This window comes from Camelina sativa, chromosome 5 (genome assembly GCF_030686135.1).
Source record: "Camelina sativa cultivar CO46 ecotype springtype chromosome 5, ASM3068613v1".
NCBI lineage: Eukaryota > Viridiplantae > Streptophyta > Magnoliopsida > Brassicales > Brassicaceae > Camelina > Camelina sativa.
The window spans coordinates 40,162,438-40,179,869 of NC_141884.1; the positions used below are offsets into that span (position 1 = coordinate 40,162,438).

A 17,432-nucleotide genomic window follows, 5' to 3' on the forward strand; every position below is an offset into this window, starting at 1 on the left:
TATCGAAACTGTTTCTTCCCAAACCCTAACGATTCTGCTCATTCTCCTTTAATCTCCTTCACACCACAATAGGCTCTCTCCTCTCTCTATATCTCTTTCTTCCTCTTAACACAAGTATTGAATAACAGCCACGACCAAATAGAGAGAAGAGGCATCCATTTCATTATAAATATATCACTTAGGGTTTCTCAAAACCTGCTCTAAACCGGGTGAACTTAAACCAAACCGGGCAATTTCATGATTTCACATAAATTGATCGGTTCTTCCACTTTTCTTTGGGACACGGGCGTTACAGATGCGTTGCATCAGGTTCACTCCTAGAGTGGACACTTGTATTCACCTCCTCTCCTCTCAATGAATCAAAATCTTCTATCTAATATTTCATTTAAAAAATAAATTAAAATCAAATTAAAAATTAATAAAAATTAAGGAAACAAATTATGTATACTTTTAATTAAGAAAAGTTAAATATTGGCTTGGTTTAAATTTTACAATTAACGAGGTTATATATCGGTTTGAGTTTATAAATGAAAATTATGGTTTATATTTTATAATTAGAACGAAATTATATGTCAGTTTGGATTTACAAATGAGGTGATTAGAGTTTAGATTATACAATTAAAACAAAATTATATGTCGTTTTGGGTTTACAAATGAGGTGGTTAGTATATAGATTTTACAATTAGAACAAAAGTTTTGGGTTTAGAAGTGAGGTTGTTAGGGTTTAGATTTTACCATCAACGAAATTATATTTTGGTTTGGGATTACAAATGAGGTGGTTAAGGTTTAGATTTTACAATTAGAACGAAATTATATATCGGTTTGGGTTTACAAATGAGGTGATTAGGGTTTAGATTTTACAATTAGAAGGGAATTATATATCGATTTGGTTTATAAAAGAGCGGTTTGAATTTTTTATTTTACACTGATGTATACAATTTGTTTCCTTATTCTATAAGGTGATGAATAAAGAGGTTCACTCCTATATATAGGGAGAGAGAATCGTGACTGCTGCCATTAGAGAGAGAGTGAGGAATCCTCCTCCGATACAGATATGTTCATCGAACGTAGAGGAGGGGGAGGAGTGTGATTTCGACGAGATTGAGGTTGGCGCTCATTAGCATGGAGCTAGCGATCGGCGAGCCAAAACATCTGGTACCGGTTTTGATGGTAAGCGGTTGAGAGATTGAGACTGAGTTATTTTGATTCGCCGACGATGATACTTGATTGAAACAGTAATCTTGGGGGATCCTGAAGCTGATGAAATTTGCTTTCAAGGGATGAAGATGAAGAAGAAGACAGTCGATGAGAGAGAAAAATTGGGTGAAGAAGAAGTTTGGTCTGTTTTGTAATTGGGTTTAAATCGGTTTACTTTTGGTTTAGTATTCTTTTAATTGGTTAAGATTTATTTGGTACATAATAAACGATTAAACCATTGTTTGTGGGAAATTAAATCTAGTAATATTATTTCGGACAGATATTGCTTTCTAACTTTTGATTCGGGGTGAAATAAATGTAGAAATATTTTTTTCGGAGACATATAGCCCGAAATTAAAATTTGAGTTTTATCTAACTTGATATGATAGTTTTTTTGGAGGGGAAAAAATTATTTTTTCATGTTTTATCGTGTAACTATAACCATTTTCCATGTTTCTTAAGAAATCATAACAACAAATTATATTACTTAATTATTTAATAATTTAATATTATTATATGTCTGTAACAATCGGATTTTAAACTTATTTTCTGGAGATGAGGCTATATGTGGGGGATTTCTATAAATTTCTCTTCACCGAAAGCCAATGCGTTGGCTAGGGTTATTGCTTCTCTATTTTGAAGTGTTGGCATGGTTGTTTCAAATTGTTGTTGTTTTTGTTTCTTTGGAACCTTGGTATATTAATATGAATAAGCATAAATACAGGAAAGTTGCTATACAGACAGGAGCGGTTGTAGATATTAATTTATTGGGGACAACATAAAAACAAAATAAAAAATGTAGAGGGGGAGAAATGCAAATATCAAAGAAAATAATAGAAATTGTTTTAAATTTATATTGAATTTTTTTTTGCTCTATTTTTGTCTGTTGGTGATCTGAGATTCCAACTTCTTCGACTTTCCAGGTGTTAGCCATCATGTTTCTTTCTTGTCATGTGCTCTATGTTATAATACGAAAAACGTCTTTCTCATATCCGGACAATTACAATATGTTGAATTCATACATCAAACTATTTACTGTGCTTAAACATACATGTAATTTTAAAATATTTTGAATTATACCTAAACTTTCGATTTTGTAAAATTACATACCTACACTTTCGATTTTGTGGCTAAATATACAAAAACGTGTTTAATGTGTAATTTTGTTAAATTTTTCTGTTAGATTCGTCTAACCTGGAATCCACGTGTACAGATAAACTTAGTTGAGAAATTAAAATTGAACCAAAACAACTTACCCTAGCCTCGAACCCGTAGCCTTTTACCATTACAAACCAACAAGCTTTTTACCATTTGAGCTACTGAAAATTTTGTTCCGTACAAACGAATATATATCTATATATATAAAGTTAACTTTGCTCACTTCTCCTTCCTCCACATCAGCTTCCACCTAATCATTGTTTTGCATAAAAAATATTATTTTTAATATTCATTCATTTCATATTTACTATTTATAATTGATAATAGTAAAAAATAAAGAAAAAATGAATTAACTAAAATTAATTAAATTTAAAATAGTTTAAATAATAATATAATATTTTAGTAAATAATAAAATTAATAATTATCTAAAAATGAATTAAGTAAAATAAATGAAAATTTTAAAATATTAAAAATAATACTATAAATTTGTTTTAGTAATAATGTTATTATTAAAATTATAACCAAAAATGATTATATTCCAAAATTTAGAATGGGTTAATGAGTTTTAGAATGTAAGTAAGAATTTAATGCATGGCGGTGGAGTAAAAAAACAAGTTATGTAATTGTATTTATAAAAATCTAAACATGTGCAGGAGGTAAGTCCATTTGCAGAAGGCACCATCACACCCGAGATCGAGTCCCGGTTCTTACGAATGTAGGAATTTGGCTAATGGGCCGGCCAGTTGTGGCCCAATGGTTGACAAAAAAAAAAACTAAACATGTAAATAAAATTGAAGTGAAACATTAGTTTCTAAGAAACATATACCATAAAGATTTATTATAAAATTTTACTTATAAGATAGAAAATATTAATTACTTAACTTAACTTAAATTAAAAGTTTTGATCTAAAACAAAGACATTGTAAGAGGCACACTTTTTTTTGGAAAACATATGAAAAAAGAATTTTGAAAAGATAATCTATCTAAAAAAACAAAATCAATGGTCAGGAAATATAGAAAAATGATATGTAAGGCATTACAAAAAGTGGCATGTGATTTGTATAGCATACATCTCATAACGTATATTATCAACTGGAGCTACAATTTTATAACATGATACAAAACATATATAACAAATATAACATATATATATATTATCAAATGCTTTTAACCCAAAACATTGGCAAAAACAACATATTTAAAGTACACTATGTTTTTTTTAGAAGACGAAGCTGGGGTTGCATCACAAAATTAACATCTGTAAATAACATATGAGATTGTAGAAAAATATGTAACTTGGATTAGTGAATAGATATTCATTATGGGGTTTAAACATTTCATCATTTAAGCATTCTTGACTTAGTCGGAAATTCTATTATGGCAGATGGTGCATTTGGACAACCTCATTGTAGCGACATAACACTAAAATTGTTCCTGAAACTTTGTATATTCGCATTTAGTGTAGGATATCGATATGTTGAAATTGTCTCTATAATTAGGTCAATGATCGACATTGACGTTAGAACTTTTAAAATTATGTTTTCATGAGATATGAATATGGAATGAATTCTTTTAAAGATAAAAGGTCACAAGATTGTCGACAATATTATTGCGACAGTAGACAATATATGTTATATATAGATTAGTAAAATAAGTACGGCACTTATATATATTTATCTTTTAATCTTCAAATTATATTCATACTTAATGATTCTTACTGATATAAATTTTAACTAAAATCCCACGTAAAATCGCAAATAAATATAACAAAAAATATTATCTTCAAAAATATAGGGGGATTTTTAAAAATACCCCTTTTTCTATGTCACTTTTCAAAAATACCATTTCATGATGTCTATTTTCAAAAATACCCCTTTTCAATATATAAAATGACAAAATTATAAATCCTAAACCCCAAATACTAAACCCTATCCCTTAAAAACTATACCCTAAATGTAAATTGGGAACCCAAACCTAAAAAAAAATTCTAAAAATTAATTTAACATGATGTAATTGTGTAAAAAAGGGCAAAAATGAAAATGTATAAAATAATGGACATTTTTGAAAATGGATATGCCAAAACGGGTATTTCTAACAACTTGTCAAAAAATATATATGTTGTATATCACTGAGTAAAGTAAGTTTAGTATTTATATAAATTTATACTCAAAAGTTGGAAAGATTATATTTGAGGTTAACAATTTCTATTGATAAGAAATATTTAAAATTAAAATCCCGCGCGTGCGCGGGTACAAATTCTAGTATATATATAAAGTTAACTTTGCTCACTTCTCCTTCGTCCACATCAGCATCCATCTAATCAATTTTTTTTGCATAAAAAATATTATTTTTAATATTCATTAATTGCATATTTATTAATTATAACAGTAACAATAAATAAAAAACGAATTAACTAAAATTAATTAAATTTTAGAATAGTATGAACAATAATATAATTTTTTAGTAAATAATAAAATTAATAACTATTTAAAAAATGAATTAAGTAAATTCAATGAAAATTTTAAAATATTAAAAATAATACTATAAATTTGTTTTAGTAATAATATTATTATTAAAATTATAATCAAAAAATGATTATATTCCAAATTTGAGAATGGGTTAATGGGTTTTAGAATGTAAGTAAGATTTTAATGCATGGTGGAATAAAAAAACAAGTTATGTAATTGTATTTATAAAAATCTAAACATGAAAATAAAATTGAAGTGAAACATTAGTTTCTAAAAACATATACCATAAAGATTTATTATTAACTTTACTTATAAGAAAGAAAATATTAATTACTTAACTTTATTTAACTTAACTTAACTTAAAAATTTTGATCTAAAACAAAGGGGCACACTTTTTATTGGGAAAACTATGAAAAAGAATTTTGAAAAAATAATCTATCTAAAAAAAAAATCAATGGTCAGGAAATATAGAAAAAATAATATGCAAGCCGTTACAAAAAGTGGCATGTGATCTGTGTAGCATCTCATAAGGTGAAGCTACAATTTTATAACATGATATAAAATATATATAACAAATATAACATATATATATATAATCAAATGCTTTTAACCCAAAACATTTGAATTTGTTCAAAAAAAAAAAACCCAAAACATTGGCAAAAACAATAATTTAATAAAAATAATCTATCTAAAAAATAAAATCATTGGTCAAAAAATATAGAAAAAATGATATGTAAGCCATTAACATATATATATATATATATATATATATTATCAAATGCTTTTAATCCAAAATATTGGCAAAAACAACATATTTAAGGTACATTATGTTTTTTTTTGAGGAGACGAAGCTGGAGTTGCATCACAAAATTAACATCTGCAAATAACATATGAGATTTTTAAAAAATATGTAACTTGGATTAGTGAATAGATATTCATTGTGGGGTTTAAACGTTTCATCATTTAAACATTCTTGACTTAGTCGGAAATTTTATTATGGCAGATAATGCATTTGGACAACCTCATTGTAGCGACATAGCACTAAAACTGTTCATGAAACGTTGTATATTTGTGTATGTAGGATATTGTTAAGTTTAAATGGTCACTATAATTAGGTCAACGATCGGTATTGATGTTAGAACTTTCAAAATTATGTTTTCATGTGATATGAATATGGAATAAATTCTTTTAAAAATAAAAGGTCAGAGGATTGTCAACAATATTATTCCAACACTAGACAATATATATTATATATAGATTAGTAAAATAAGTACGGAATTTATATAGATTTATCTTTTAATCTCCAAATTATATTCATATTCAATGATTCTTATTGATAAAAAATTTAACTAAAATCCCACGTAAAATTGCAAATAGATATAACAAAGAAATATTATTTTCAAAAATATATATGTTGTATATCACTGAGTAAAGTAAGTTTAGTATTTATATAGATTTATACTCAAAAGTTGGAATGATTATATTTGAGCTCAACAATTTCTATTGATAAAAAATTTTAAACTAAAATCCAGCACGTGCGCGGGTACAAATTCTAGTAAACATATAAAAAGGTTAAAGTACAAAAGATCCAGCAGTTGATACATTATTATTACTTCCAAACATCAAAGAGGGGATTGATTAAAGTCGATTGTTACGTTTTCCTTAAGCCGCACAACTACACTTACACCTGGAAACGCAGCGTTTACACTCGAACAGCGACGGCTTGGCCGTGATGTCGCAACCACACGTGGTTGTGCATTTCCTTTGATTCACACCTCCCCAAAGGCAACGAGCCATGCATCGGAGCACCGGCACGCACTTGGGACAAACATAATTCATTTGCTCCGCCATGCATGTCTTGCAGCTGTTTCGTGACGGTGGATGCCGGCAGACACTAGCGGAGCCGGTGGCGGCGGTGGCTCTCGAAATCGAGAGCAGGATTATGAGGAAGATGAGAGAAGGGAAGAGGCTTTGAAACTTGTAGGTCTTCTTCATGTTGGAAATTTGGTTTCGACTTGTGAGAGAGTTGAAATGAGTATTTCTTCGAGAATAATATTGGCTTTATTTATATAGAGGTTTTATACGAAAATAGTTGTATAATCAATCTATTGGTTACTTGGTTAGGTTAGGTTCTCTAGTGACTTCCACAAGAGTTAAATACGAGATTGATAGTGCTGTGCACCAAGGATGCATTTAAGCGAGGCATTCATTATTTGTTCTTGAAGTGTGCAATTTCCTTAAATGCGTTCTCGATCAATCTCTTTTTTTTTTCTCAAACATATTTTAAATATTTCATGTAACACAGACATATAGTAGAAAAATGTTTGGCATAAATTTATAATCTATCTTTAACGATGAAGGATGACGTGCGTATAGTCAATTTATTCTACAGCAGATAAAATCATGTTATCTCTATATTAGTAAAAGAAAAGTACAAATCAACTTCCGGGTCGGGTCAATAACAAAAAATTACCCGAAATTGAAGATTCGAATACTTACTAATCGGGCAAGAAAACGGATTTGGATTAGAGGTGTCAAGCGGGCTCCATGCCCGCGGGCCTAGCCCAAATAGTATCTCTGCGGAGTGGGCATGGACACTAAATATTAGGCCCATTAAAAAGTGGGCCTTGCGGGCCTAGCCCAAGCGGATTGCGGGTTATAGCGGGTTATGTCCGCGGGTTGGCGGGTCGGCCCGCGGTCTTCAATTATTAAATAAAAATAAATATTTAATATAGATATATAACTATTTTATATTATTTTAAACATATATCTTTTAAAATTATGTGACAATACAAATAAATTTAATATAAAAAAAATTAAAACATCTATAAATAATCAATATAAACATTAATTTTATTTAAAATTATTTTTAAAATTATAATTTATTAATTTTATTTTATTTTGATAATATGTTATTTAGGCCCGCGGGCTGGCCCGTTAACCCGCTGGGCTTAGCGGGGCGGGCTTGGACATAACTTTTACGTTCGCGGATTTAGCGGGCCGGCCCGTCGCGGTCCAAAAAATTGAAACTGCCCACCGCGGACGGCCCAGCTGGACACGGGCCGGCCCGTTTGACACCTCTAATTTGGATATAACCATTTACGTGTTTTAGAAATCGATTTAGGATTTTTGTTATTAATAATGACATCTAATTAGTTTTACATAAACTGTTGTCAATAGGGCTTTAATTTCGGCACAGTTATAAAAGTATCATTTAGTTACAAAGATATCAATCTTTAACAAAAATTTATAATTACAAAACTGAACCTAATTGTAAATTGTAGTTACGTAATTGATTTTCTTAAAAAAACTACAGTGGTTAATCGGATATTTATGGTCCCTCTAATTTAGGAAACTAACAAAATTAATCTTATTAGTAAATCAAATGAAGCTTCAATTTGGGAAACCTATTATAGAATAATTTCTATGCTAAACTAACAAAATCCAAAAATATCATTTAGTTATAAATATATATATATATATATATATCATATGTTTGCCAAATATCAAGTTTTCATCTGATTGTTAGTATTCTAATTGATTTCAAAAACAGAAAGATCATTAATCACGAAAAACCCCAAAAATATTTCCTTATATGATTAGAATTCAGTATTAAATTATTAATACAAAATCAGTTACAAAGAGTATATTCAATAAGTTAGTTTAAGTAATTACATTTTTTTTGACAAACAGTTTAAGTAATTACCTTAAAATCCAAAATTACCATTAATATTCTAAATATATTTATATAATTACTATTAGAAAATCACTTACATTTCTCTGCCAAAACAGATTTTTCTAGAAGACTTCAATTTACTAACCCTACAAATCGACACCCATCCTCACTATATAAAGCAATACATTTGTGGAACAAAATATCAATTGTTTCATTCCAACTTTCCTATGTTTTGTTGAAGCTTTTATTTTATTTATGAACTTTTTTTGTTGACAAACTGTTTCATTTGTTTTCTTTTATCCAATATGATATGTATTAATGTTTTTTATTTTTATTTTACAGGAACATCCAAAACATTGTGAATCTATCAAACTCATATGTTATGTGATACGGGTATATACAAAAATTCATTCTTTTTTTTAATTATGATGCAGATTACGACTACAAACCGAATTATGATATTGATTAATATTTTTTTATTGTTTTTTGGACATATGAAGCATTACAAAAATTATCAAATTATGATATCCTTATGTTCGTATATACATAATTTGACTTAGTATATGAACTATTTTACATTTTTGTAAATAATTTGACTTAATATATGAACTATATTGTTTTATTTTCTGAAACTAACATGTTGCTTAAATATATTTATATTTTTTGGACAAAAATACTATATATATATATAGATGTATCTCTATCTTAATAAAAGAAAAGTACAAAATTGAATTTGAGTCGTGTTAAAATTCATGATCATGATTCCATGTTCTTAGATATAGATAAAATATTGAATATATCTTTGTTTCGTATTTTAACTTTGTGTCTACCATTTTATTACTATCTAAATCATATATATTCGAATAGAAAGAAAATTTACGTAGACTGTTTTGGTGGGTCGAAGTTCTATGTGCCCTTGCAAGTTGCAATTAACAACAAATCGGCAAGCATGAACTCTTCGACTCAACGTTACAAGACACATGACCAAGACAAGATAATTAGTACATAAAAATGGAACATGTATCAAAGTCAAAACGTTTGGCAAGCATAATTCTAACCGATATTATACTATTTAATCTTTTATTTATTTATTTACTTTTCGTCTTTGACCAATTAAATTTATATTAAACACATTATCTATTTTTTCTACTGTTTTGTCCAAAAAAAGAAACAGTATTCCAAATTTCCAATGGTAATACTTATTAATCGTAATTTTTTATTATTTATATTAAAATTTGAAAACTATACGGTTTTTGAAATAATTTATAGTAAAAAAAATTACCTCATTTGGATTACGTAATATAGACTTTGTAATATTACTTTCAGAACAAACAGTGACCAAATATATACTCCCTCTGTTTCACAAATAGTGTCATTTTAGAGAAATTTTTTTGTTACAAAAAGAATGTCATTCTACATTTCCAATGTGCTTTTTAATGCTACATTTTCTTTTTTACCCCTAAACCCAAAGCTCTTTTCATTGAATTTAAACAATTAATCACCAATTAAATATGGACAAACATGTATAATTCAAACTTTTCTTAATTTGTGTGAAATGTGTCAGAATGACACTCTTTGTGAAACAGAGGGAGTATGTAACAACACTACATTATTAAAAATGATCCGAAAATATAAATTGATATATTTTTTGGATTTAAATTTCTGCTGTATTATAATCATATATTATAAGGATTTACAATATCTATAATATCCTAAACTTTTACTTCTCAACAACATATTTTTTTAAAAAAAAGTCAAATCTAATCTATCAAGGAGTGGCCAACACCCAAAAACGTGGCAGAAGTCAGGAGCTTTCATGGTCTAGCAAGGTTCTACAGGCGATTTGTACAAGACTTCAGTACTATTGCAGCGCCACTTACAGAAGTTGTCAAGAAGGATGTAGGATTCAGATGGGGGGAAGCACAAGAGAAGGCGTTTTCAACCTTAAAAGAGAAGCTTATCTCTGCCCCTATTCTCTTACTTCCTGATTTTATGAAAACTTTTGAGATTGAATGTGATGCTTCTAGAGTGGGTATAGGTGCTGTTTTGATGCAGGATAGGAAGCCAGTAGCTTACTTCAGTGAGAAGCTAGGAGGATCGACATTGAACTATCCTACATATGACAAGGAGCTGTACGCCTTAGTTCGGGCTCTTCAAACGTGGCAGCATTACCTGTGGCCCAAGGAGTTCGTTATTCACACTGATCACGAGTCCATGAAGCATCTCAAAGGACAACAGAAGCTCAACAAGAGACATGCTAGATGGATGGAGTTCATTGAGACTTTTCCCTACACGGTTAAGTACAAGAAAGGTAAGGATAATGTAGTCGCAGATGCATTATCCAGGAGGTACACTCTCATTTCTACTTTGTCTTCTAAGTTAGAAGGTTTTGCTGAAATAACAGGACTTTATGAGACTGACATTGATTTTGCTGAGAGCTATGGCAAATGCCATAAGTTTGCTTTTGAAAACTATTATAGGCAGGATGGATATATGTTCTTTAAGGACCGATTTCGCATACCAAGAGGATCCATGAGGGAGCTGCTGATCAGAGAAGCTCACGGAGGTGGACTAGCTGGACATTTCGGAGTGTCAAAGACTCTACTTGGACTGCAAGAACACTTCTATTGGCCTCAAATGAAGAAAGACATTGAGAAGGTTTGTTCTATGTGCCATATCTGCAAAATGGCGAAGGGTAAGGTACAGCCTCACGGCTTGTACACTCCTCTACCGATTCCTTCTCAACCTTGGACTCATATTTCTATGGATTTTGTTCTTGGCTTACCTCGAACCAGAAATGGTAGAGATTCTATTTTCGTTGTGGTTGACAGGTTTAGCAAGATGGCTCACTTCATTGCAAGTCACAAGACGGATGATGCTGTTATTATAGCTAACTTGTTTTTCAGGGAAGTAGTACGCCTACATGGAATGCCTCAAGTAATTGTCTCTGACCGAGATACCAAGTTTCTAGGACACTTCTGGAGGACGTTATGGGCTAAACTAGGAACCAATCTTTCATTCTCAACCACATGTCACCCGCAAACAGATGGACAAACCGAAGTGGTGAACAGGACGCTATCTACACTCTTCAGGACCTTAGTGAGAAGCAATCTCAAATCCTGGGAAGCATTATGCTACCCTATTTTCTCCTTTTGAAATTGTTTATGGTTTTAATCCACAATCACCTCTAGACTTGATCCCTTTACCTTTAAGTGTGAAGTGTAGCTTTGATGGCAAAGAAAAGGCTGAACAGGTGAGGAGGATACATGCTAAAGCTAAGGAGAACATAGAGAAAAGGACCAAGCAATATGAGAAGCATGCGAACAAGGGTAGAAAGGAGCTCATTTTCGAAGAAGGAGACTTAGTGTGGATTCACTTACGCAAGGAAAGGTTCCCAGACGAGAGGAAGAGCAAGCTTCTACCACGAGCTGATGGTCCATTTGAAGTCATCAAGAGGATCAATGACAACGCATACCAGATTGATCTTCAAGGTAAGTATACCATATCATCAACATTCAATGTTTCTGACTTGCTCCCTTACTATGCAGATTCCGATTTGAGGACAATTCCTTTTGAAGAGGGGGAGGATGATATGATCGTGGCAAGCAAGGAGCCAGAGGCTGAAGAGCAACCGGAGGTGGTGGGAAGGATCACTCGTTCAAGAGCTAAGGAGATGGCCAAGGAAGCTCATTCACTCATAGTTGACGGGTCATTCAACCTACCAAGGATCCAAGTCTTCAACATATCCACCTTGAAGACTTCACCCGGTAATGAGGACTAGGTAACTTAGGTGTGAAGTTTGTACACTTTTTCCCATAGCTGAGTTTTGTCCCAATGGGTTTTCTCAGCATGGTTTTTAATGAGGCAAATGGATCACTACGTCTTGTTATCTAGAAATCATTACCAAAGGGGGAATAATGTACTTATGTACTAGTTCAGCCGACTTCTATACTACTACAGGTCGCCTAGACGTTTTGCTGTTTTTTTCTTATTTCCTTAAAACGTCTTGCTGTTTTATTTTGAACTGCCTGTTGTTTGGAGTGTCGAGCCTAGGGTTGATTATAAAACCTAAAAGCTATGCCTCTTTTGTTTTTCAGCGAAGAATTATGTTGTAACAAGTATTGTTGATCTTTCTTCTCTCAATTTGAATTCTTGAATGCGTTTTTGATTTCTGGGTTTCTATACACTTTGTGATTCAGAATCCCTTCATTATCTTACAATCCATTTAACCACCTAAACACCTAACACCATCGAACCATTGTTTCTTCATTCGATTTCGCACATCATCACCCAAGATCATTCGTTCATCATCATCCTCTATTCACATCGCCTATCACTCGGTTATCAGCCTTCATCAGAGTTCTAGTCCTAGGGAAATCCTATTAAGAACATGCGTCTTTATATGTCCAGCTGTCTCCTATGGCGCCGATTGATCCGAGCAGACGCTTGTTTCGTTTTGAAGCGGCATGGATGTAGCATCCAGGGTTCAAAGACTCTTACGAAGTTCGTGGGATGAGAGACTGAACACTTTGGAAGCTCTTAAAAGCTTGCAAAAGACGCTCAAGCGGTGGAACAGGAAAGTTTTTGGAGATATTCAGAAGCGTAAGGAGGGATTAATGCGGGAGATAAAACTGGTTCAAGATTCCCTGGATCATACACAATCTGATGATCTTCTCAATAAGGAGGAGGGCCTACTTAAGGAGTTTGAGGCTGTCTTGGAGCAGGAGGAGACGCTATGGTTTCAGAAGTCAAGAGAGAAGTGGATTGTGGATGGGGACAGAAACACTACGTTCTTCCACACCTCTACCATTATACGTAGGAGAAGAAACAAAATTGAGATGCTGAAGGATGATACCGGTTGTTGGATTTTGGATGCGGGGGAACTTGAGAAGTTGGCTCTTGCGTACTATCAACGGCTTTCTTCTTTAGAGGACTTAGATGCAGTGGTCCCAGCTTTACCAATGGAGAGATTCATTCCCTTGTCTTATGATGAGAAGATCAGGTTAAACAAACCGTTTACGAAAGAAGAGGTGGAGAGTGCTGTCCGAAGCATGGGAAGTTTTAAAGCCCCAGGCCCATATGGCTTTCAACCGGTTTTTTTATCTGAAGAATTGGGAGGTTGTGGGTGATTTAGTCATTCGGTTTGTTTTGGAATTTTTTCGATCCGGATTACTGCCACAGGAAGCTAATGACGCTATTGTAGTACTCATCCCAAATGTGGGGAAGCCGGAGAAGATCTCACAGTTTTGCCCTATCAGTCTTTGTAATGTTCTATTCAACACCATTACAAAGGTGATGGTGGCGAGGCTGAAGGAGGTGATGATGAAGCTTATAGGCCTTGAGCAGACTAGTTTTATGTCGGGGCACCTTATCACGGATAATACTGTGGTGGTACAGGAGGCGGTGCACTCAATGCATTGTAAGAAGGGGAGAAAAAGATAGATGATGTTGAAGTTGGATTTGGAGAAGGCGTATGATAGGATACGCTGGGACTTTTTGGAAGATACACTCCGAGTGGCAGGGTTGTCGGAGAGTTGGGTTTGTTGAATAATGCAGTGTGTGACTGATCCTTCCATGTGCTTGCTGTGGAATGGGGAAAGGACGGAGTCATTTAAGCCACTTCGTGGGCTACGTCAAGGGGACCCCCTGTCACCATATCTTTTTATGCTATGTTTGGAACGCCTTTGCCACTTGATTGATACGTCTATTCGGGAGAAGAAATGGAAGCCAATTAAGCTATTAGTTTATGGTCCGCGGTTATCTCATATTTGCTTTGCTGATGATTTGATACTGTTTGCTGAGACTTTTCTTGCTCAAATCAAGGCTTATAAGGGGAGTTCTGGAGAGATTCTGTGTCGCCTCGGGTCAGAAGGTTAGCCTCGAGAAGTCCAGGATCTTCTACTCAGATAATGTCTCTAGGGAGCTTTGGAGTTTAATTAGTGCTGAGAGTGGAATAAGGTCGGCGCATGAGGTTGGTAAGTATCTCGGCATGCCAGTTCTCCAGAAGAGAATTAACAAAACACTTTTGGTGAGGTGTTAGAGAGGGTTTCATCTAAATTATCGGGTTGGAAGGGACGCTCTTTGAGCTTTGATGGAAGGATCACACTGACTAAAACGGTGCTTTCATCAATCCCTGTGCATACAATAAGTATTATCAAGCTACCACAAGCTACACTTGCGAAGCTAGATAGCATGTGTAAGTCTTTCTTATGGGGGAGTACGGCGGATAAGAAGAAGCAGCATCTGCTTGCTTGGGACAGAGTGTGCTTACCTAAGGTGGGGGATGGCCTTGGTTTGAATCACGCAAAGGAGATGAATGTAGCTCTTTTGGCGAAAATAGGATGGAGATTGCTTCATGATAATACTAGTCTTTGGGCACGTGTGGTTCGGAGCAAATACAAAGTTGGAAACATTCATGATCGGAGCGGGATGGTGGCTAAAGGGAACTGGTCCTCTACTTGGCGCAGTATAGGGCTTGGTCTCAGAGAGGTAGTATGTCGGGGACATAACTGGGTGATTGGGGACGGGAGAGAAGCTAGATTATAGACAGACAAGTGGTTAACAAGTCAGCCTTTAGCGGAGGTGAGTATAAGGGCGTTGTCAGTGGAACAGCAGAGCCTCTCTGTTCGGGATTACTGGTCTGATGAAAGAGGTTGGGATTATACGAACCTGAGTCCTTTTCTTCCCGAGGAGGTTCAACTCAGTCTCCCATTGATGGTTGTGGACACTGTTACCGGAGCTAGGGACCGTTTAGCGTGGGGGGACACGACTGATGGCAAGTTTACAGTAAAGTCAGCCTATCAGTTGTTGACAAGAGATGTGACCCCTAGCCATAATATGGGAGGTTTCTTCAAACGTATTTGGCGACTCGTCGCCCCAGAAAGAGTAAAGTGTTTCTTATGGCTGGTAGCGAATCAAGTGATAATGACTAATGCAGAAAGAAGGAGAAGACAATCACGAAGGACGTGAGTTATGTAAAAAACATAACTCACGTCCTTCGTGATTGTTAGGCCATGGCAGGAGTATGGAATCGACTTGTCCCGTTGCGTAAGAGGTCGATTTTTTTTTGCTGCATCTTTACTAGGGTGGTTGTATGAGAATTCGGGTGATGAATGATGATTCAGTCTCGGAGGTGGGAGTATGGTATACGACATTTGCCATTGCAGTTTGGTGGGGATGGAAGTGGAGATGTGGTAATGTTTTTGGTGATAATAGATTGTGCCGTGATCGAATTCGTTTCCTTAAAGACCTGTGGAAAGAGGTCTCTGCAGCCAATATGAGAAGGATGGCACAGCGTAATGTTGTGGAGAGGGTGGAGAGAAGGATTAGTTGGGTTGCTCCGACAGTGGGTTGGTTCAAGATAAACACTGATGGAGCGTCTCACGGCAACATTGGCCCTGCTACAACAGGAGGAGTGTTGCGAAATTTTGCAGGTGAATGGTGTGGAGGGTTTTCGCTTAACATTGGTTGATGCACTGCACCATTGGCAGAACTATGAGGGGTGTATTATGGATTGGTCATTACTTGGGAGAAGCGAGTAACAAGAGTGGAACTTGAGGTGGACTCTGAGATTGTGGTTGGTTTTCTAACGACAGGGATTGGAGAACTCACCCTCTGTCCTTCCTCGTATGTCTGTGCCATAGCTTTATTGCGAGAGACTGGATAGTCCGTATTTCCCATGTGTATAGGGAAGCTAACCGTCTTGCGGATGGGTTAGCAAACTATGCATTCTCTTTACCAATAGGTTTTCATTCTTTTCTTTTAGTTCCTTCTGATGTTGTTTCGATTTTGAGAGATGATGTAATTGGTACTTCTTGTCTACGCCAAGTTCGGGTGTAGTTTTTTCTTTCTTTTAATAATAATACTGCTGGGAGTTTAACTTCCCAGTGTTTTACCAAAAAAAAAAATTACGGTGCAAAAACATAGATGACCCGACCAACAAGAACAATTCTTGGGTTCACCCCTAGGGGTGAACCTCTCTTATTCACCCCCTCTTAATTAAGAAAACAAATTATTAATTAAAGAAACAAAATCTGTATATAATTCAATTTTAATTATAAACATTATATTATAGTTTTTAATTATAACATCTAAATCCAAGTTACATTTTTATACATCCAAACCGACATATAATTGTGTTTAATTGTGTAATTTAAACCACTCTTTTATAAACCTAAATTGAAATACAATTTTTTTTAATTGTAAAATCTAAAACATAACCACTCTTTTATAAACCTAGACCGACATATTATTTACTTTAATTGTAAAATCTAAACCCTAACCACTATTTATAAACCTAAACCGACATATAAATTTCTTTGATTGTAAAATCTAGACTCTAAACACTAACCACTCTTTTGTAAATCCAAACCGACATATAATTTTGTTTAATTATAAAATATAAACCCTAAACCGTAATCACTCTTTTGTAAACCCAAACCAACATATAATTTCGTTTAATTATAAAATCTAAACCCTAAACCCTAACCACTCTTTTGTAAATCCAAACCGACATATAATTTCGTTTAATTATAAAACCTAAACCCTAACTACTATTTTGTAAACCTAAACCGATATATAATTTCGTTTAATTGTAAAATCTAAATCATAATTATTATTTTGTAAACCCAAACCGATATATAATTTTGTTTAATTGTAAAAATTACACTCTTTATAAACCAAATCGACATAATTTCCTTGTTAAAAAAATATACAGAATTTGTTTACTTTTGTATTTGTTATTTAATTTGTTTTGTTGTTTTATTTTTATTTTAATTTATTTTATAAAGATCATATGACATGGCGTTTTGTTGAATTTTGATTGATTTTGATTGGTTAATTAAGAAGGACGAATAAAAGAGGATGTGAATAGAAGAGGCTCAACCAAAGAATTTTCGACCAACAGTGGCATTTTGTTTAAACAGATATCAAA

At 33.5% G+C, this 17,432-nt stretch overlaps 1 protein-coding gene across 1 annotated transcript; it reads right to left on the reverse strand.

Moving 5' to 3' along the window:
* Positions 1-6,307: 6,307 nt before the first annotated feature.
* On the reverse strand, positions 6,308-6,953 carry LOC104788375 (uncharacterized). The gene has a single exon (XM_010514125.3). It carries the CDS (start codon positions 6,817-6,819, stop codon positions 6,487-6,489), a length of 333 nt encoding a protein of 110 aa, XP_010512427.1. The 5' UTR covers positions 6,820-6,953; the 3' UTR covers positions 6,308-6,486.
* Between the last annotated feature and the right edge of the window lie 10,479 nt (positions 6,954-17,432).